Below are 23,467 nucleotides of genomic sequence, written 5' to 3' on the forward strand. Positions count from 1 at the left end.
CTAGCCCATGAAACCTGATTACTTGACCATGCTGCCTTGTATAACTTTGCATTGGTGTTCCTAGGAGGCCCAAAGTAAGGCTTTTCATTTTGGCTGGTGTTTTATTTAAGGTGTAAAAACATTTCACTGTTTGTGCTGAGATTTCTTTTCCCTGTTTGTTCAGTTCAGCTAGGTTTTCTATAAAGCATATTCTTTTTGAACTGTGTTCTTTTGTCTTTTTTAACACCTCTACAAAGAGCATTGCTTTTTGGCAGGCATATTCACAAGACTCTTAGGGATGTGCAAAGTTGTAGTTCAGCAACTTTTGAAATGAGGCAGGTTTAACTTATGATCATTTGTTGAACATTTCATGTTGTTTTGTTGAAGAATGTTTCAGTTTGCATAAATTACAAAAACATACGCTATCGTGTGATCTTTTTTTAACCAATTTGTGATCTTTCATCAGGAGACAATAAAAAACTGGAAGGAGAAGCAGCTTACCGTTTGGGACTGGCTCATATTTCATCTGGGAATCCACAGATGGCTATAACAGTAAGAGCATTAGGGAGTTTGTCATTATTAATATTCAGGGTTTAAAAATGTATTCATGTGGGGGCAAGATTCACCTACCAGGAAACACTTTCAATAGGTCAAAGCTTACCAATTTTGTAGGCTACCGATTTTTTAATTTTTAGGCCTAAGGTATGCATGATACTTTCAGATGGTTTGGTTCCTCTATTGTTTTGGTGTCCATCAAAATGTATGAAGTTACCCTAAATCAGCTGCTACAGACCGAAATGGTGTTGCATGAATAGGAAGCACGTGAAACTACCAGCATTGCTTCTTTCACAGAAAACACATGTTAAAGCAGGCATTTTCTTTTTCCTATTATTTTTCTATTAAACTTTTATATGAACTCTAAAGGCCTTAAAGGAGAACTAAAGCCTAACTAAAGAAGTAGCTAGACATGGTGTACATTATGTTTTGGGTCTGCAAAGATGCCCCAGTAGCTCCCCATCTTCTTTTCTGTTGATTCACTGCACATGCTCTGTGCTGCTGTCACTTACTGACACTATATGACAGTTTCAGTGCACAAGAGTTTATCAGTATCCCTTTTTTACATTATGATGATTATTGAAAAGTCTCTAGAGTTACACGAAAGGCCTTTCTGACTGAAGGACAAGGTAAGTCTAAAATAGAATAAGGCTAGAAATACTGTATTTTGTATACTAAACCTAAACATGAACTTACTGCACCACAACGCCTAATCAAACAAATGATTTATACTTTCAAAGTTGGCCACAGGGGGCTGTCATCTAGTAACTTTGTTAAACATCTTTGCCTGACCCTGACCTTGCACATGGTCAGTGTGGTCTGGGCTGCTTAGGGATCATCATAAATAAAGCTGATTGAGTTCTGCATGGCTGGGAAGTAAGGCGGGGCTCCCCCTGCTGTTCATAAGTATGATTGTTTCCCTGCAGAGCAGTTAGGGACCGTCTGACAATTCCTATCCACAGCAGTAAATGAACGGAGAATTTCACTGGAATTCAGTCAGGTTTCTTATAAAAACAGTACACATTTTTTAATTAAAGTATATTGGAGATAGGATTCTTTTTCATTAAAGAAAGTAAAAATGGGATTTTACTTTTTTGCCTTTCCTTGTCCTTTAACATGCTTGGAAGTTCAGCTGTCTTTAACATTATAAATGCAATCTAACAAGTATTGGTAAGAGCATTACTAGTCTGGGAATCATTTAGATGCAACCAAGAACCACTTTTTGGAGATGAAATAAGTAGGGTTCTGAATGAATACTGTATCACCTATTTAGAGCTCTGATATGGATAACAATAGAGGCATAATTTGCATCATGTGGGACATGGAGTATCAGGCACACATTGCACCTGCCCCTATTCTGAGCCCTCACTTGTGTCTCTTCGATGAATAGTGCACTGTCTGTGTTCCAGGACTTACCAGGACTATTCTGTTTGGCAGCATTAAAGGGTACAGGTATCAGAATAAAAAGTATTTATTTATACCTGAAAATATAGTCTAGTAACATGTAATACAGAATAGTTCTGGTGGGAAAAAAATGTTCAACTTGCTTCTAAAAAAAATAGCAATCCTTACTTGTGTTATATTAGGGATTTTAGCTTTACACCTAGGACGTATTGTGATTTATATGAAATGCTTATTCACTGCACTGTTGCCTGTCAGTAAGTGGAACAGAGAAGAATCATAGCTGAGGCAGATTTAACAAACTATTGAATTTTTAAAATACAAAGATTCATACATTTAAATAGAAAAATTTGCCAGCTAAAACCTGGCGAAGAAGTCCATGGCTGGCATATTTTCAACATTGAAGCCTTTTTTGTTTAAAATAAACATTATGGTTTTTTTTAAATAATCCTTTTTGTTTTTCTTAAATGTATCTAGTTAAAAAAAACTTGAATTTGAAATCAGCCACTAAGCAATCTCTTCTCAATCAAGTGTAAAATCGAAGTGCTTTCCTTTCACTGCTTTGCACTAAGCTCAACAAAAACACAAAACATGTAGTTATTTCGTTTCTATGCCTTGTTTGACAAAGGTACATTCTTTTTGTAGAATTTTCATGATTTAATGATATGCAGTTTGATATATTTAATGTATTCATGGCCAGTGGTTTTTTTATACACCTGTCATTAACTATTTCTATTATCTCATTCACAATTTATTTTTATAGCTTCACCACACATCATTACCCTTCATCATACTTTTTCCTATTTAGATTGTATGCTTTGGAGAGTATGTCCCTCATTACTTCCTGTATCAGGCTTTATCTAATTTGTGTGTTTTGGTGTATATACCCTTACACATTTATATATATTAATATAAATACTTGTATTTTAGTTTCATAACACAGATTAACTGTTTAGCAGGCATAAACAAAAACAAGACATCCATTGCAACAGGTTCATTAATACTGAGAGAATAGTACATTGTACTGTAATTAATTGTACAGTGTAAATTGACCAGTCGGAGTCCTGTCATGCCATTATTCATCCAGGTTTTATTATAATTATTTTGCTCAGTAAAGCTCTGCAAATTGTTCATCTTTGTAATCATAAACTTTCCTAATGCTTCTTTGTAGTGAAGGGTTCTTACAGTCATGAAGGGCTTACGGCACCATATGAGAATCAGATATACTGTATATAATGGTTTCAGACAGATGTGTTCAGTTGGAAAGAAACACAAACATTCTCAACGTGTTTTGAACCAGAAAAATAAAAAGAGCTCCAGCAAATAGCAGTCTGTATGTCTTTTTGTTTATTTTTTTATTTTCATTTATTTTCTAAAAAAAAAAATGCACAATAATATTAGGATAGGAAATATTTTTTACTAAATGTACTATAATGTACTATAGTAATTCATCTTATTAATGCCACATACATGCCTTAATGTGCCAGAAGACCATATTTACATGTATATTTTATTAAATATTGGGTATATATTAAATTGTACAAATGTTGCGTTCCTATCTTGCTTTGCCTTTCAATTTCAAAGTGAAATGACTATCATGAAATAATACAATCATTCAGCTTCTTTAGAAGATATTTGGGCGAATTTTGCATCTATATACGCCATGGAGGTTTGATATTAGAGGCATAGAATCTGGTTCCTTAAAATTAATGCTTGGATACTATATACATGAAGTATACTGTGTATGAAACAATATCAGAGAGGGAATGGTATCCACAGAGATGGCACACATAGGCATTGGAAATGCAGAATGGCATCTTTACCATACCTTTACTTTGCTTCTGTTGGTTACTTATTCAACTGTAGCAGATTTTAAGCATGCTAATCTTTTACTTAGGTGGATATGTTTTACATGTTGTCTTATTTTATATATATTTATATATCTATCTATATATACAGATGAAGCCACTTGGATTTGTGAGATAAATGCGTCATGACTCAGGGTTAATTGAAGAAACTGCGTTATCTAAAGTCATCTTAACTCATTTAATGCATTTAACCTTTCCATTAGCATACCAAAGCACCATTGTGAACAATGGTGAATGCTTTAATTAGATGGGATGTTGTGACGCAGTTTTCTGTGTTAAATGAGATAAATGGGATATCTGTGTTTAGTTATTCTGTGTCAAACAGACAAACCAAAGTGGCTGCATCTGTATATATATATATATATATATATATATATATATATATATATATATATATATATATATATATATATATATATATATATATATATTGGTTGATTGTGTATGAACACACTACAGCACAGTAATCTACACTCACCTACCTGATGAGAGAAAAGTTGAGTGCTTTAGTGCAACTCTCCTACATAATGTATGTTACATAGTTACATAGATACATAGTTAAATCGCGTTGAAAAAAGACAAAGTCCATCAAGTCCAACCCCTCCAAATGAAAACCCAGCATCCATACACACACCCCTCCCTACTTTCACACAAATTATATATACCCATACCTATAATAACTATAGAGGTAGTTTCACAATAGCCTTTTATATTGTGTCTGTCCAAAAAATCATCCAAGCCATTCTTAAAGGCATTAACTGAATCAGCCATCACAACATCACCCGGCAGTGCATTCCACAACCTCACTGTCCTGACCGTGAAGAACCCCCTACGTTGCTTCAAATGAAAGTTCTTTTCTTCTAGTCTAAAGGGGTGGCCTCTGGTACGGTGATCCTCTTTATGGGTAAAAATGTCCCCTGCTATTTGTCTATAATGTCCTCTAATGTACTTGTAAAGTGTAATCATGTCCCCTGGCAAGCACCTTTTTTCCAGAGAAAACAATCCCAACCTTGACAGTCTACCCTCATAATTTAAGTCTTTCACACTTCTAACCAGTTTAGTTGCACGTCTCTGCACTCTCTCCAGCTCATTTATATCCCTCTTAAGGACTGGAGTCCAAAACTGCACTGCATACTCCAGATGAGGCCTTACCAGCGACTTATAAAGAGGCATAATTAAGTTTTCATTCCTTGAGTTAATACCCTTTTTATGCAAGACAGAACTTTATTTGCTTTAGTAGCCATAGAATGACACTGGCCAGAATTAGACAATTTGTTATCTACAAAAACCCCTAGATCCTTCTCATTTAAGGAAACTCCCAACGCACTGCCATTTAGTGTATAACTTGCATTTATATTATTTTTGCCAAAGTGCATAACCTTGCATTTATCAACATTGAACCTCATTTTCCAGTTTGCTGCCCAGTTTTCCAACTTAGACAAATCACTCTGCAAAGTGGCAGCATCCTGCATGGAACCTATAGCTCTGCACAATTTAGTATCATCTGCAAAAATAGAAACAGTACTTTCAATGCCCACCTCCAGGTCATTAATAAACAAGCTGAAAAGCAAGGGACCTAGTGCAGAGCCCTGTGGTACTCCTCTTACAACACTGGTCCAATTAGAAAATGTTCCATTTACCACCACTCTTTGTAGTCTATCTTTTAGCCAGTTCTCTATCCAGGTACAAATACTATGTTCCAGGCCAACATTCCTTAATTTAACCAGTAACCTTTTGTGTGGCACTGTATCAAATGCTTTAGCAAAGTCTAAGTAAATCACATCCACTGCCATCCCAGAATTGAGGTCCCTGCTTACCTTCTCATAAAAATAAATTAAGTTAGTCTGGCAAGATCTATTACTCATAAAACCTTGCTGGCATACACTCATAGTATTATGATTTGCTATAAAGTCCAGTATCTTATACTTTACTAACCCTTCAAAAAGCTTTCCTACTACTGACGTCAGACTAACTGGCCTATAATTTTGAGGCTGAGAACGGGATACTTTTTTGAATAGAGGCATCACATTAGCAATTCGCTGTGTGTGAACCATTAGTTGTATTACTAGAATTAGGACTATTAAAGGACATGGAAAGTCTAAAATAGAATAAGGCTAGAAATGCTGTATTTTTTATACTAAACATAAGCATGAACTTACTGCACCACAAAGCCTAATCAAACAAATCATTTATGCTTTCAAAGTTGGCCACAGGGGGCTGTCATCTTGTAACTTTGTTAAACATCTTTGCCTGACCCTGCACATGCTCAGTGTGGTCTGGGCTGCTTAGGGATCGTCATAAACAAAGCTGCTTGAATTCTGCATGGCTGGTAAGTAAGGTGGGGGCTCCCCCTGCTGTTCATAAGTATGACTGTTTCCCTGCTCAGCAGTTGGGGACCATCTGACAATTCCTATCCACAGCAGTAAATGAAGGAAGAATTTACTGCATACAGTCAGGTTTCTTATAAAAACGGTACACATTTTTAATTAAAGTATATTGGAGATAGGTTTCTTGTTCATTAAAGAAAGTAAAAATGTGATTTTATTTTTTTGCCTTTCCTTGTCCTCTAAGAAAGAAACCTTCAATAACTGGTTCCTCATTTGTGTAGACAGACGAAAAATATGAATTCAGAATATGCACTTTTAATTTGTTTTCATCAACCAGCTGACCCTCCTCTGAAACTAAAGGTCCCACTAAGTCCTGCTTAATTTTTTTACTATTAACATATTTAAAAATGTATTTTGGTTTCTTTTTACTGGTTGCTGCAATATCCTTTTACATATCAATTTTAGCTTGCCTTATAGCTTCTTTGCATGATTTATTGGCCTCCTTGTACCTTATAAATGATTTGGCTGTTCCAGCTAACTTGAAAGCCTTAAAAGCACACCTTTTCTTATCCACCTCAACACCAACACTTCTATTGAGCCAAAAGGGTTTTGCTTTTCAACGTCGTTCCTTGCTTATAAGGGGAATATACTGACATGTATATTTATTAAGCAGCATTTTAAAGACTTCCCATTTTTGTTCTGTGTTTAACCCTGTGAAAAGCATTTCCCATATGTTGCAGAGATGCCCTTATACTGTCAAAGTTTGCACGTCTGAAATGTAGTGTTTTAGTTAATCCTATATAGAATTGCTTCTGCAACAGAATCTCAAAGGAGACCATGTTATGATCACTATTCCCTAAATGCTCATCCACACAAATGTTAGAGATGAGTTCAGTATTATTAGTTATTACAAGGTCCAAAAGTGAGTTATTCCTAGTAGGTTCTTGAACGAGCTGGAATAAAAAGTTGTCATTCAGCATATTTACAAACCACCTAGCTTTTTCTGTTTTAGCAACCCCATTACCCCAGTCAATGTCTGGATAATTGAAGTCACCCATAGCAACAACTTGACCCAGCCGTGAAACCACTTTTATCTGCAAGAGTAGCTGGGCTTCATACTCGTCACTTATAAAAGGTGGTTTATAGCATACACCAATGATAATTTTCTTTGTAACCTTTTGCCCAGTCAAAATCTCTACCCAGAGGGATTCTACACCCTCACCAGTGCCAGCTATGGTTATTTCTTTAGCGCATGGCTTTAATTCAGGCTTTACATACAAACACACTCCTCCACCCTTTTTTATCCCTCTGTCCCTCCTAAATAGGGTGTAACCATTTAAATTCACAGTCCAGTCACATGTTTCATCCCACCAAGTCTCAGTGATACCAATTATATCATAATTTTTAGAGTATGCAATTAATTCTAGGTCTCCCATTTTACATGACAAACTCCGTGCATTTGCCAGCATACAGTGGAGGTTACTACTTTTACTTTTGAAATTTGCATTACTTAGTAGAGAATTATATGCTAAATTAGAATTATTCTGTTTTCCTTGTAACAGAGGGACCTCCCTAACTGGTAAACTATATGCCCCCTCACTCCTCCCCCATGACCCCTTACTAACCCCACTGCCCCATCTACCATAGCTTCCGCATAATTCTTTATCTCACCCGCCCCCCCCCCTTGCCTAGTTTAAACACTCCTCCAACCTCTTAGCCATTCTTTCCTCTAGCACAGTGGACCCCCTTCCATTGAGGTGTAAACCATCACGACTGTATACATTGTACCCCAAGGAAAAATCAGCCCAGTGCTCTAGGAACCCATACCCTTCCTCCGTCACGACTGTATACGTTGTACCCCAAGGAAAAATCAGCCCAGTGCTCTAGGAACCCAAACCCTTCCTTCCTACACCAAGATTTGAGCCACGCATTTAGCTCTCTAAGCTTCCGCTGTCTTCCTAAACTTGCACGTGGCACAGGCAAAATTTCAGAAAAGATGACATTGGAAGACCTTTCCCTGATCTTAGAGCCTAGATTCCTGAAATCACTCTTTAAGGTCTTCCATCTACCATCTACTTTGTCATTAGTACCGATATGCACTAAGACAGTTGGGTCGTGCCCAGCCCATCAACCACAGACCGAACCCTGGCACCAGGTAGACAGCAAACTGTTCGGTTGTAGCGATCCAGACCCTATCCACTTTCCTAATAATTGAGTCCCCTACAACCACAATCTGCTTAGGCCTGTCTCTGCTCTCCTCCCCACCACTACTAGAGAAACTGGTCTCCCGGCTGTTAGAGAGATCAGGCCCATCTAGAATTGCAAATTTGTTGCGATGTATAAGCTCTGTATCAGCCTCCATTTTCCTTTTGCCCACCTTAGATTTTCTAACTGTCACCCAGCTAGCTGCCTCAATATCCTGCTGCTATTCTGTTCCCCCCAACTATATGACCCCACTAGGTCCTCACCCCACTAGAGACTCATTTCAAGATTGTCAATTGACCGCAGTGTTGCAATTTGTTGCTCTAGTGCTCTAACTCGAGCCTCCAAAGTGGCAATTTGCTCTCAACCACTACAGAGGTAAGCATTTTGGATCTCTCGTTCCAAATCTGCATACATATGACAGATTGTGCACTGAGTCAGACCTTCAATCTTGCTAGCACTCATTATCCCAGTTACAGGGAAAAAATAAATAAATAATAAAATTTAAAAAAAATTTAAAAATTAATAAAAATTTAAATAAAAATTAGGTTTAGAACAAACTTTTGACCTAGTTTGAACCTCCTTTAGTTTTTAACTCTGGGGTTTGTACAGATCCCCCACTTAACTCCGGTGTTTGTAACTCCGCTTACAGATCCCCCAATTAAAGAGCAAACACTAGAGCAAGCTCCACTGGAGTCCCAGGGGTTCTATATATACAGTCTGTTCAGGTGCAACAAATCAAACCCCACCCCCTCAAACTGAGGGAGAACTAACTGCAAAGTAAAGCAGGCTGTGACAAACTTGCTGTAAGCAAACTAACACACCAAACTTTGCTGTTTAGCACCCAAGACAGAAAAAAACTATAAAAAACTAAACCACAGTATTTAAATATAAAACCTTACTATAAAATAGCAGTTAATAGCAAATATTTATCCTTTTCAGTTGATTTGTTTGCTTTTAGTTGCTTTTTCCAGTCAGCAGCTTGTTTCAAACAGCAGGGCCACGTTGTCTTTTTTGACCTGGAATTTGGGATTTAGGAGGAAGCTGATTCTGGAGGATAGGCAGGAATTAACAGCAGTACAGTAGTGATGTGTCCAAGGGGTCAAACAGGCTTTAAGTCAAAAACCAAAGATTCAGGTGGAGGTCAGACCTTGAATTAAGCAGCATAGTTCAGAACAGGCAAGAGGTTTGAGAGCTGAATCAGACAAAAGTAGCACAAATTGGTGTTTACTCAGTAATCTAGAAACTATGGGGCAGATTATCAAAATGTGAGATTAGAGCTCACCACAGAAAAATTCACCCACTTTCTATTCATTCCTATGGGATATGGGACAACTTTATAAATGCACGTCTAAAAATCCCATAAAATTAGGAGCGAATAGAAAGTGGGTACGTTTTTCTGTGGTGAGCTGTAATCTCACATTTTGATAAATCTGCCCCTGAGACCTGCAATTGGGCATTGGATCCAGGTCACTACTGGGTATTATGTTGCAGAACTAGACACCACTTTCTTAGAGAAGGCAACCATGGACTGCAGCACTAAAGAATTCCCATATATAATGCAAGCCTAATTTCTAATAAAATATCATCAGTTATTCAAAGGAGCTACATTCTGGGGATTATTTACTAAAATACAAATTTAAACTCCTATGCCCGATTTTATCTTATTTAGTAATAAATAAAACTCGATTTAATCGAAACGCGGAAAAACTCAATTGTTCAGGCTTTTTCCCAAATTGCTTGAATATTTTGGGCTTTTTTCCCGAATTGCTAAAAATTTTTTGGGTTTTTTTTCCCGAAAAACCCTGAAGAAATTGGATTTTTGGGCTAAACCCTGCGCAGACCATAAAAACTTCAAATTGAGATAGGTGCCTCTCCCATTGACTTATACAGGACCTCAACAGGTCTGAGATGGCGGATTTTCGAATTTGGGCTTTTTGCAGCATCGGGATATAATATATCTAGTGAATATATCTGGTGAAAAACATAATTTTTTTTGAGATTTTAACATTCGGATTTTAAAAAATAACTCCCTCTAAGTTATGTAACAAAAAGTTTATGTTTAAGCATTGGTTGTAAAGGAAGCCATGGGTATTGTTTTGATCTATGTGTTTGGAAAGGATTTGATAAATTCAAAATGATTTAACAAGCAAAAAACATATTTCATCTTGATATGGATAAACATTTCCATAAAAAAGAATGGTTTCTAAATTATTGTTAAAATGAAACATAAATAGAATGCAAGGAGAGTTTTGTAAAAAATTTGCTTAAAATGGGGTTCTGAAAACCACTATGAATATATTCACACTGCTAGATTCCTAATGAAAATATGCACTTTTGATTTCCATTTAGAGATCTGTGCACAGATGCATAGGGAGATGAAACCATTGCTGCATCTCCCATGAGAGTGCTAGTTATCATTACTCTCAACAATAGCGCTCAGACTTGGTTTGTTTCATGGTAATATGCTGTTTATCACCGGCCTTTGTGACATGCTAAAAGGTCTTGCCACACAGCCAGAGACTTATGGGATGTAAACTCAGGGGTCTCAGCAGTGGGTTTTCCTGCCGCACATTAGAGTTTTCATCTTTCCTATCCTTTTGTGCTCAAGCCTACCTCAGGCAGTTTCCTTCTAGGGGAATCCAAAGGGAGCAGCTGGTGTGAAAGATTTCATTTCCTCCTGCGGTTGCTCATTTCTGCCGCTTCCTCTGCCCTGTGTACTCCCTTAGACGCATGCCTTTATGCTTATGAACTTTTTACCGGATTTTACTGACATATGTCTCTCTATATTATTGTAATTATTTGTAGTCTTTATATTTAAGGGTCTTAAGCAGTGTGGCAATTATAATACTAAGTAGGTGTGCATGATTACAACCACAATACACTTTTGTGCATCCATCAGTGCAGTGTCTGCTTACTTAGGATTTCATCTTTTCTTGCATTTTAAAGAGAAAATATATTTGTACATTGAGTTTCACTTCATTTACATTATGTCCCCTGTACATAGGAATGGACATTTTTTTAGTGGTGATGGTCACCATTGTATCTGCTTTATTTATTGTTTTATATTTTTTGTATTATTTTGCAGTATACCATTTTTAAGGATATTGGGGGATGGTATCCACATTTTCTCATAAAGATATATATATATGGGGCACTGAAGCTCTAGGGGCTCGCTGGGACTGAAAGTGGTGAGGTTTATTGTGTTTTCTGATGGATTAAGAAGGAAGTGGTGCTTGGATTATTGCTTTGTAAAGGGGCCCTCAAAGGTCTTGTTTTTCCCCTTTTAAAAAATGCTGTTTGTGCCCTTTATATTTCTGTGATGAACACAAGAGCATTGTTTTTTGTTTTTTTTGTTCCCATAGGGCATCCATGTTGATGCAGCTAATGCACTGCATGGAGCCAGCTAGATACTGCTACTCATCACCCATTTGACAGAGTTGCAATACAGGCAATATAATATTATCTGTATGATAGTTCAAATATATAATATATTAAATCACCGAAGTGACTGACATTTTCACAAAGATCTGAATAAATATCTAGGCACAGCATATACTTTTATTGCACAGCATGCTCTCATATAAGAGCGTGCTTTATGTTGTTTAAGAAAAGTTAAGTGAAGAGTAGAGGGTTTTTGGCACATGTAGATCTTGCTTTACAAGTATGGTGGCAAAATAAAACCTCTTTTACCACAAATGCAAAAAAAAAACAACCACAGTGTATCAAGGTAATTAAAGGGGTTGTTCACCTTCCAAACACTTTTTTCAGTTCAGTTGTTTTCATATTGTTCACCAGGAATAAAGACTTTTTTTTCAGTTACTTCCCATCTTTTATTTTTTATGGTTTTTCCAAAATCTATTTTTTTTTACTCTAAGTGATTTTAATTTCCCTGTCTCTGGTGTTTCAGTCTGGCAGCTCAGTAATTCAGACACAGACTCTAAAATATTAGCAACTATTGTATCAATTCTAACAGCTCAGAGATTCTGCTCAGCCGGGACAAAGATAAGAAATGTATCAACTAAATGTATCAACGACCCCCCCCCTCTAAACTGCTTTAGAAGGTGAAAAATTAAACTTTACACTTCAATTTTAAAAAAAGACATAGAAAATATAAAGTAATTGGAAAAAGTCTTTATTTCTGGTGAACTATCTGAAAACCAACTGAACTGAAAAAAGTTTTGGAAGGGGAACTATACCCCACTTTTTGATTCAGTTTTAGAAAAGGTGCATAAAAAATTAATGTATTTTTTTTTATACAGGCATACCTGATTCCACATATTGAAAGAAAACCTACTTCGAATCATTCGAAGCATTCGATTCAATCGAATTTGACCAATTCGATGGTCGAAGTACCCAAAAAAATACTTTGAATATTTATGTGTAATTCGAATATTTTTCCATTCAGATTATTCACTTGAGCTTAGTAAATCTGCCCCCAAATGTACATGTTCATATTTTAAAAAGTATCTTTTTAGCGACAGTATCACTTTAAAGTAAAAGGAAAGTTGAACTACCCCAATTAAATAAAGGCAAAAACATCATAGAAAACATAATTAGGATAAAATTGTTGCTTAAAGGTTCACTTCTTTCCAGGGGTGATCCAGGGGCTGCTGCCGCCTGATGCCACATATCTCTCCCACTCCGCACTTAAAACTTTAGCGTTGAAAAGGGTCAAAGTGTGGCCGCTTCGCTAGTGCAATGAGCACTATATCGCTATCTGCACTAGCGGAGCCGAATTTCCAGGTTAAAACTGGAGATTCAACTCTTTAAGTTACAAGGGGTGGCCGCTCCCTGCCACCTGAGGCAAGGTTCTCACCCTGCTACGTTCTTCTTTTAATTTATACTTTGTATTATTCTAATAAAAATATTTAGAGGCAAATGTATAATTACTTTCCCTTTGCCACCACTTCCAATCTTCCTCCCTGAATCTATGAACATGTTACTAGATTAATTTAGATTTGTAGTTTTTGCCCAGGCATCCACTTTCTGTCCATAATTTGCGTTATCACCTGCCAAATACCTCCATAAAAAAAAGAGTGTATGTCCTAAAATGTTGTCTGATATAAATTAGAGTTGTGAGTAGGCAAATTACGCTATAATGTTACTCTCAGGGCCAACATATTATATTTTCTCATAGCCTGAACAGAGAAATCGCATAAAACTGTACCAGAATGGGGATATCACTTTAAGTGCACAATTCTGTTGGAAAATTTTAAGGTATGATACTCCTTTAAAACCTCTTGGGGTATGATACTCCTTTAAAACCTCTTGTTCTCCAAATAATGTTGTTATGAACATAGTGTAGTCACTATTTAGCAACTTAAATAATGCAAGCTTATGTGTATTTAAAGTTCTTTTTGATGTGTGCACACTTTGGCGCCGTGTGTTAATGTTTAACCAACTTTGAACTAGAACCAACTTGTACCATACAGAATATCTGAATGAATGGCAAAGACTTATGCAATACTATAAAATTGTATATGTAAAAAAACGAGTATACATATATGTATTGTTTTCAAAGATATAGTTTTAGTAAGATTTAGGGGGTTATTTATCAAAGTCGGAATTTATCTTGATATTTTCTGCTACAAACTCTGATCAAATCTGCTCAGGTTTTAATGCTTATTTATTATTACATTTTCCGGAAAATTTGCTTTGCGTGAAAAAAAATCCGATTTTCACAAATTTTTCGGACTTCTTCATCTGATTTTCACGAATTTCACGATTTTTCTGAATTATAACACAAAAACTTCGGGGTATTGCCCGAAACCCAGCACACATCAAAAAATCATTGGGACTTCTCCCATTGACTTATATGCAACCCTGACAGGTCTGAGATGCCGGATTTTCAGATTCTGACTTTTCCATCCTCGGGGTTTAATAAATTCTGAAAAATGTGTGATTTTTTAAAAGTCAGATTTTATAAAAAAATTCTTTTTTGTGATTTTTGCATTTGGAGTTTAGTAAATAACCCCCTTAGACTCATAGGGGCAAATTCATCAAGGGTCGAATATCGAGGGTTAATTAACCCTCGATATTCGACTGGGAATGAAAATCCCAGTCGAACGATTAAATCCTTCGAACCGAACGATTCGAAGGATTTTAATCCAACGATCGAAGGATTATCCTTCAACCAAAAAAACGTAGCCAAGCCTATGGGGACCTTCCCCATAGGCTAACATTGGGTTTGGTAGCTTTTAGGTGGCGAACTAGGAGTTCGAAGTTTATTCTTAAAGAGACAGTATGGTCGAATGGTCGAAAGATTTTTAGTTCGAATCATTCGATTCGAAGTCGAAGGTCGAAGTAGCCCACTCGATGGTCGAAGTAGCTATAAAAACATTTCGAAATTCGAAGTTTTTTTACTTCGAATCCTTCACTCGAAGTTAATGAATTGGCCCCTTAGTGTCCTTAGATCATAATCTATTGTGCTGGTGACCATTAGACCAATTACTGTGATCTAATTATGACTAATGTTCAATGTTACTGAACTTTTCTTTACACACCGGGACTACCTCAGAGACACTCTGATATCTGTACTAGCTGAAGCCACTTCGTCTCGTCTTACTATGTATTCATATACTGCTGAGATGACAATAAAGTTGACTTTGACTTTGATGCCGGACCCTATGATTAGTTTCTTCTGTTATAGACAGATCCAATATTGCTCTTATTCATCCTGATATACTTTCTTGTACTCTCTATACATCAGAATAGCGTACATTTAATTAAATGATGTAATAAACTTTTCCATAGCATGCTTAGTTTCATAGTACAGACTGTCAATATGTTCTTTTGTCCACTATGGTATTTTATGTGGGACTTTTTGAGTTTAGATTGCAGATATTTTAATGCAGACAATGCCATTGAGACTCAGACTTCATTATTTACTCATGACTCAATACTTCTTGCAAGGTTTGTGCACATCTTGCAGTTTTCACATTATTTATTGAAATATATTTTATCTTCCTGTGCCCATTCACATTCAATTTGTAGTGGAACCTGCAATGCCGATACTGGTTTACTTCCCATTAGAGTCAACAAATAATACTTTGACTGAAGAAGTCTACACAGTGAGGTTTAAATATTTAATATCAGAATGCCCTGTTCATAATTGCTGCATAAATATATTTTTATTTTGCATTTAACTCTTACATCATAATGTCTATGATTAAAAGCCTAAAACAATTCACTATTGAACATGAAAACTCCACATACAGTACAGTAAATAAGTAATATTATCCCCCAGATAATATACAGGTATGGGACCTGTTATGCTCGGGATAATGGATCTTTCCGTAATCTGGATCTTCATATTTTGTCTACTAGAAAATCATTTAAATATTAAATAAACCCTGTAGGCTGGTTTTGCTTCCAATGAGGGTTAGTTATATTGTAGTTTAGATCAAGTACAAGGTACTGTTTTCTTATTACAGAGAAAAGGAAAATCATTTTTAAAAATTTGGATTATTTGATTTTAATGGAGTCTATGGGAGATGGTCTTTCCATAATTCTGAACATTATGGATAACAGGTTTCTGTATAACGGATCACATACCCATACTAGAATTTTAGAAAGCTTTGGACAATATTTGTTTAGAGCATTAACCACACGTGATAACTTTAAATACGCAAATAGTCAGGTATTTCAGTTCTACATCGTAAAATAGATTCAGATACATTTAAAATAATATTTAAGGTTCATTGTCTATTTAGATTAATGCATTTGATTGAACATGCTCGTTTCCATTTAATCCTGACTGAATTTAAAATAAATAATCATAGTTTTAACATAAAATAATTGCTATATAAATGGAGTTATTCAATGGAAATAGGCAGATACAGATTCAAATACAGATACTAAGGCATGTCTTGCACATGTCAACAGCATAAAAGCTTCCATACATCACAGTCATCTATAGTAAATTGTTACAAACCAAGCAGCCAGTGATAAAAGCCTTCAGGGAAGCCGGATTGCAGTTCTGTCATACCAATCCATACCTGAAGAGGATCATAGCTCTGTCATGCCAATCCTTATCTGAGTGTGTGCATTTGTACTTACCTTGTTCTCCAGCATTGGCCCTGTCTTCTTTGGTAAATTCCTGTGACTGTGTCTACATGCTGTCATTACAAAGTTTGATATGTTTTATGTGTGTGTGTGACAGTGTGGCCCTTTATGCCAAGCATCATGGTGAAGATTTCTTAAGCTGAAGACCCACGTTTTCATCCCTGCACTGCATCAGGCTTGTCGCTGCTCAGCTCTCAGCACCACTCTGCCTTGTTTTGTCAATAACCATTTATTTGTTGCTGGAAAAGTAGGAGCCATTACATCTGACCTCCCTGTTTCATCAATTATGGATAGATTATTGGATGTGAACATCTGCAGAAGCTTGCTACTGAATACACCTCCTGGCTTGTATTAGATAAAGTATTAAACTGTTGTTTATTGTCAGGCCAAAACTCTACTGGGAAGCCAGGGAATTCCGATTCTTGTAAAGCCCTATCAGCAGGCACCTAATATAGTTTGATATTGCTACCATATCCCACAAGATCATAGCCATTTATTATTTACTCTTATTACTAGTTGTTATGACATAGTTGGTAAAAGCTCTTGGCAGACATCACTTTTTCAGTTTTTGTCACATTTGTTAAGAGAGCAGAGAATCCATAGACTGTTTTTGTGATACAATTTTATTTCAGGGTAGCCCAATACTTTATTATAGAATGCTAGGCTATTCTTTCTAACATGAAATTATTATAGCCAGTACATGTTTCTCCACTTTCTCTGCTAAACTGATTAAATATATATTACATATAAAGATGCTGACATTGAAATGTTTGCATAGAAACTAATTTAATAACTACTATAGAACATACATTTTTTTTTTTGCAAGAGCTGTAGAAAAAAGCAGAATCCTGTAAACAACACTACAGAGTCTTAGAGAAATTGTTTCTTCTTTTCTAATATTTTATTGATTGGCGTGTATTATTTGTTTAAAATAATTTGGAGCTTTCTAGATAACGGGTTTCTGGATAATGGATTTCATACCTGTATTAGCAAACCATCATGGCCATGTGGCAGTATTTGAACCACATAAAGGCCTTCCTAGAATGATTATATTTCAGCCCTCATTTTTTAACAGGTTTTGTGAATTTTGATAAAGTTTGTAAACTCAGTTGAGCACTAAACTTTCAGTAAATTTGGTGATTGTGCAAGGCAAAAAATTAAATCATAATACTAATAGGGGCATTTTCAGAAACATAACACTGTAGTCTGCCATGTATTCCCCAAAACATTTTTCACCAGAATTTATAAATGTCTTTCAAGTTGTATCTGCACAGTTATTGGCAACAAAGACATGGGTTTTTGCTTACATGCCTTTCACCTTCTTGTGCATCAGTCACAGGTTTTTTTTGCATTTCAGCTAAACAAGAAAACATTGGTTCTCTCATTTGCTCATATTTTTGCATCTACCTCTCTTCATACTTGAAAAATAAATGGATTCCACTTGTACTAATTTGAACATATAATTTAGTCCAAAACTGGTCACTTATGGAAAACGTGATATCAACCCAGTTCAAATAAAACTTCAGATTGATGTAGAAAGTTTATTTTTGATGCCAGGAGACTGAAACAAGTTTGCTACACATTCAGTGTCGGACTGGCCCACCAGGATACCAGGAAAACTCCCAGATGTCAGTGGGCCCTTGTGCTGTTAAACATTTGGTCTATTTCATGGTCATTCCCTATTTCTATGAGAACAAAGAGGCTAAATAGATGGAATAATAGATTATAGTATGTAAAGAAAAGAGACTAGGAGAATAGAGGTTGAGTGAGAAAAAGGAAGAAAATAATACTGAGGGTGGGACCCTGGTCTAAAAATATTTGGTGGGCCCCTAACCAAAGGTTTTTTGGTGGGCCCCTGGTGTCCCAGTCCAACACTGTACACATCAATGGTGCAAATGGAAACCCAAGGATGCTTTGTGGCATGATCTGTGTAGCAGGAACCCTGGGACTAATTGAAAGATTGTGCTCTTTAGTGAGCAGGAGATCCCTGTTTGCTCTGAACTTTCTGCTGCGGACCAACAGAGAGAACCAGAGCACAGAGGAGTTTGATCACAAGTGTGGTATTTGCAATGCTTGACAAAGGGGTACTACCCCGAAATGTTGCACAACAGCAAATAAACATGCAAGGGTTTTTCCTTGCTTGAATCAGCTGTGATTGCCAGTGATTTTCTTGGAACTGTATTTATGGGAGGCCGCCGACCCCTCCATCACGGTGCACCAGGCAATATCTAGAAGGCCAGGGTGTGTGAGCTGGTCATACATTCCAGTATTTGCAAGGGTTAACCAGAAGGCAGGCAAGGAGTCAGGGCAGGCAGCATACAGTCGGATTCGGGAAACAGGTACAACTTCAATAACTATGGAAGAAAATGGAACAGATAATTAGGCAGGACTGTATTAGCACAGAACCAGCTTTCCAGTGTAAAGGGGTCATGGAAACACTTTTATTTTCAAATTTGGTGCCAAAAGCACAGCAATGATGTCACAACACAGAGGTGTGCTACAAACAGTGTATGAAACCTGATACACTGGAACGTACACACACGGCTCCAGAAACCAGGTAGGAAGGTGTGCCGGTCTCCTGGGGCACCTAACACTTTGTTACAGAGACTGCACCGTTGACAAATTTTGGATTACTGGTGCTTTTATGAGGTGGTGATGATATATATAATTCCATTAAAGAAAATACAGCAGCAAGTTCAATTGTTTGTAAGAAGAAAAAACTTTATTCGTCCATCATCACATCAACGCGTTTCGATCCGTAGAATCGTCATCAGGATATATAATATATATATAATATATATATATATATATATATATATAATATATATATAATACACAAAAGCCATGAATATCTTGTAAATTATATCCTTATAAACGGTGAGTACTGATGTCATCAGTTATAAACGGTGAGTTCTGATGTCATTTCTGTCACATGACTCACTGAAATTTGTGTATTATAATAAATAAAGTACCCCCAGTTGTAAAATATGAGGATATTAGAAGTTACCTCGGAGTTCCATGACCTGTATAAAAACACTCGGCCTTCGGCCTCGTGTTTTATATGGTCATGAAACTCGGTAACTTATAATATCCTTATATTTTACAAGAGGGGGTACTTTATTCACTATATATATATATATATATATATATATATATATATATATATATATATATATATATATATATATATATATATATATATATATATATATAAATATATAGTAGGTCATGCCATACATTCATTGATATCTTTAAGGACGTTAGCTGCAATTTTAATCAATGTTATGTAGAATATGTGGTAGTTCAACTATGGCTCTCGCACACCCTTAGTAAATTAGAGTAACGACACCTGGTGCACAAAGGTAGAGGATCGGCCGCCTCCCAAACAGTCCAGCAGAAAGAATCCCAAGGCACACAGGGTAATTGCAAGCAAGCTGCCTTGCGTGTTTAGAATATGTAGAATATGTGACCTGCTTAGATTTTCCTTTTGATGCAGTTGAACTCTACTCAAAGTGTAGCCATGAAATGCGGCCATTAATAAGATGATTATTGTACTTGTATTTTAAATGAATTAGCATGTAGTGTAGCATATAATGTGATTATGTAATATCCTTTAGCTACATTGTTGTAAGGATGATGATCTAGGGAAGACTCTTTATATTCTATTACCTCATTCAACATTCTTATGGGAATCCTTCCATTTCAAAGATAATTACATTCTATAGTGAACTCAGATAAAATAAAGCCAAAGGCAAAAATGTTTTTTGACTTTTATGTTATTTTATAATGCCTGTGTCACTTGTAAGGGTTTCCACATTTATAGATATTACTTTATTTAATGACATGTTGGCAAAATTATATGTGCAGGCTCAGGTATATTTGCAGAGCTTCAATAAGGGAGGAGTAAATAAATACAAATAACAAGAACTCGCTATATGTAAGAAATTATTATTAATGTAGCGCACATGATATCAATATATATATTAACCTTTTTAATATGTGGTAATTTTATTTTTTATAAGTACCCAGTGTGCACCTTGCGTCTGTCAGGATTTTTTAAATATATACTGTATATACACACACACACACATTCAGAATACAGTGTCAAGGAAAAAAAAAAATGTGTTATACCTTCAGATGTAGGCAAATACTCACACTGTCCCACAGTATGTCCCATTGTTGCAGTGTCTCAGCATGCTGCCTAGCCAGTTGCAGCAATACATGTCAGAAGTCATTAGCTAGGAAAACCTTTGACTAATGTTCCAGCTGATTGTTTGAATCTTGTTCAAGAGCTGTAAATGAGGCAGAAGCACTCTTACTGCTCACAAACTGTGAAATGACTGAGCAGACTGAGATTGCCAGAAATCAAAGAAATACATCTCCAATAAACTTTAACAGTGATTTCCCTTTGTCAGCCACAGAGTGAAATGCATTAGCTAAATTGCAGGGAGACACTAACTGTAACTTATAGCTAGATTGTAATTGCATCATTACGGTATACTGTATCTTGAGTGTTACTATACAGAATAAAGCATGGAAATATAAAGGAAAAGGGTAAACAGAAAAAAATGTTTTTCTATTGAAACCTAAGAACCTGATTTGTTCCATTTGGAAAAATATTTTCCATGCATAATAAATATGATTTTGACCCAACCATGAAAATGAAAGAATGTACTGTTCCTCTTCATTATTTTGCTGAAAATGGTCCTTGCACATCTGCGTAGTTGCTCTACATTCTGTTGCAATCATCTTGCTTCTTCTGCTGGATTGTGCACCTGTTGACACTGTGGTACCTTGTCTCTGTTTGCCCAGAACTTCAGCTTATAATATAAGTAAGTAGGCTAGAAATGTTGTACATTATGTTTTGGGCTTCTGTACCAGTCCAAGGCAACCACAGTCCTTTAGCAGCGAAGATCTGTGTCTACAAAGATGCCCCATAGCTCTTCTTTTCTGCTGATTCACTGCACATGCTCTGTGCTGCTGTTACTTACTGAGATTAGGGACTGACTCAGTAATATATAGTACACATAGAATAGAAATGTCACAATATAAGGCTAATTAGTAATTAATACAGATAATTACTACATGGCAGCACAGAAACCAGTGCAATTAGCATCAGAATTTAATAATCAGCCTTGTAGCATCAGCTTATATTACAGGCCAACCTCTCTTTCTGATGGATAATTTGTGACGACCTCTAAGCTTAGCTTCTCAACAGCTGCTCAGAGCCCACTGAGCATGTGAGTGTCGCAGACACTTTCCAAGATGGTGACCCCCCCCCTGTGACAAGTTTGAAGTCCTGGATCATTGCTGCTATTGAGAATCCTTAGGCAGGTACAATAATTTCAATAAATAAAATATAGCATTTCTAGCCAATTTTTTTTAGGGTTTAGTTCTCCTTTAACTCCAGTTATACAAAAGTGTATGTATACTGTATATTTATAAAATGCTTTTAGACACACACATATTTGACAAGACAAGGCTTTAGGTATGGTTCAGCATTTTTAAGCATTATTTGCTGTTACATATGTTGCCTTTTCAAGGCTTTTCTTCATATCTCAAAATTTTATTTTTAATAATTTAAAATTAAATATATAGCTAGACTCCCCACATTGATAATAAAAAGTTGGAATATGAAATATTAATCTACACATGCAGCACAATTAAATATTAGATTGTTATAGGAAAATTAAACCAATTCTAGAAAGTTAAGTACAAAATCAATTCTAGACAATACTCGTTTAAAATTCCTTCATTTAGTGTTTTAGAGGTACAGTTTAATATTGGCAGCAAATGCAATATATTTTATGTGAAATAAAACAAGTTCTTTTATAATCACAGTAAAGAAGGATATTTTGATAAATGACGTAATGTTTTATATCTTTCAGTATTTAAATACATACATGGAAATTTCAAAAATGCTGGAAGATAATGTGAGCCTTGGAAAAGCATACAAAGCAATGGCAAAAGCCCTAGAAAGGTAAGTTAGCACTCCCATGTCACTGGGAATGCATTCATCTGTGAAAGACTTAAATTGTTAGTGATCTGTCACTTCCCATTTACTGACTGCTTATGTTTTAAGCACTGCCCTTCCTGAATGACCCTTTCAGTCAAAGTTATTTTAAGAAAGAACAGTTTAAAAGGGGAGAATGAAGATATTTCGAAGCTTTTCTTATGTTATGATTCTAAACATTTAGGTAATAAAAAAAATATACAGGTATGGGATCTATTACCCAGAAAGCTCAAAATTGCAGAAAGGCTGTTTCCCATTTATAATCCAAATCTTTTAAAATAGTTTTCTTTTTCACTGTAATAATAAAACAGTACCTTGCACATGATCCAAACTTAGATATAATTAATCCTTATTGGAAGCAGCCTATTGGGTTTATTTTATGTTTACATGATTTTCTAATAGACTTAAGGTATAAAGATCCAAATTATGAAAAGATCCATTATACAGAAAACTCCAGGACCCGAATTTTCTGGATAACCCCAGGTCCCGTAACTGTATATACTGTATACATGCATACAATATATATAAAGGCACAAAGATAAGATAAATGCATTCATATGCATGTATACTTTACATAAATGTGTTACTTTCTGTATAAATGTTTTAGTTATTTGACTTTTCTGTAATGTGCAGCTCCATTACATAAAGCTCCTAAAATATATTTAAGCGTAAAAATAGGATAGGTTTGCCATCATCGTAGACTTCTGCTAGCTTTATTACTATAAAGTACAATGTTCTATCTTACTGCAGTGAAAATCCATCACAGCAGATTAGAAAACAATTTACAACTATGAGGTAATCTAGTAAATGGTTTTAAGTTTGCTACATGTCTAGCAACCCATAGCATACAGTCAACAGGTAGCATATACTGTTTAGCTTTTTTAAAAGATGTGGACAAATTGAAGACTTTTTATTACATTGCCCTATTTGTGTTTAAACAGAGCAGCTGTTGCGACTTCCTAGATAACTAGTTTCTGGAGTCCTTTACCCACATTTATATGTAATTCGAGGAAATCTACTGCATGAAATGTACTGACCAGAGTAGATGTAGCCAT

At 35.9% G+C, this 23,467-nt stretch overlaps 1 protein-coding gene across 1 annotated transcript in view; it reads left to right on the forward strand.

Moving 5' to 3' along the window:
* Nucleotides 1-23,467, forward strand: part of ttc29.L (tetratricopeptide repeat domain 29 L homeolog) — a 143,404-nt gene that overhangs the window by 69,472 nt on the left and 50,465 nt on the right. Inside the window, exons 7-8 of the mRNA NM_001096364.1 lie at nucleotides 446-531; nucleotides 22,288-22,379. Coding sequence (NP_001089833.1) covers nucleotides 446-531; nucleotides 22,288-22,379 — 178 coding nt within the window. The remainder of the gene's footprint in view (nucleotides 1-445; nucleotides 532-22,287; nucleotides 22,380-23,467) is intronic.

This window comes from Xenopus laevis, chromosome 1L (assembly GCF_017654675.1).
Source record: "Xenopus laevis strain J_2021 chromosome 1L, Xenopus_laevis_v10.1, whole genome shotgun sequence".
NCBI classification, from domain to species: Eukaryota; Metazoa; Chordata; class Amphibia; order Anura; family Pipidae; genus Xenopus; species Xenopus laevis.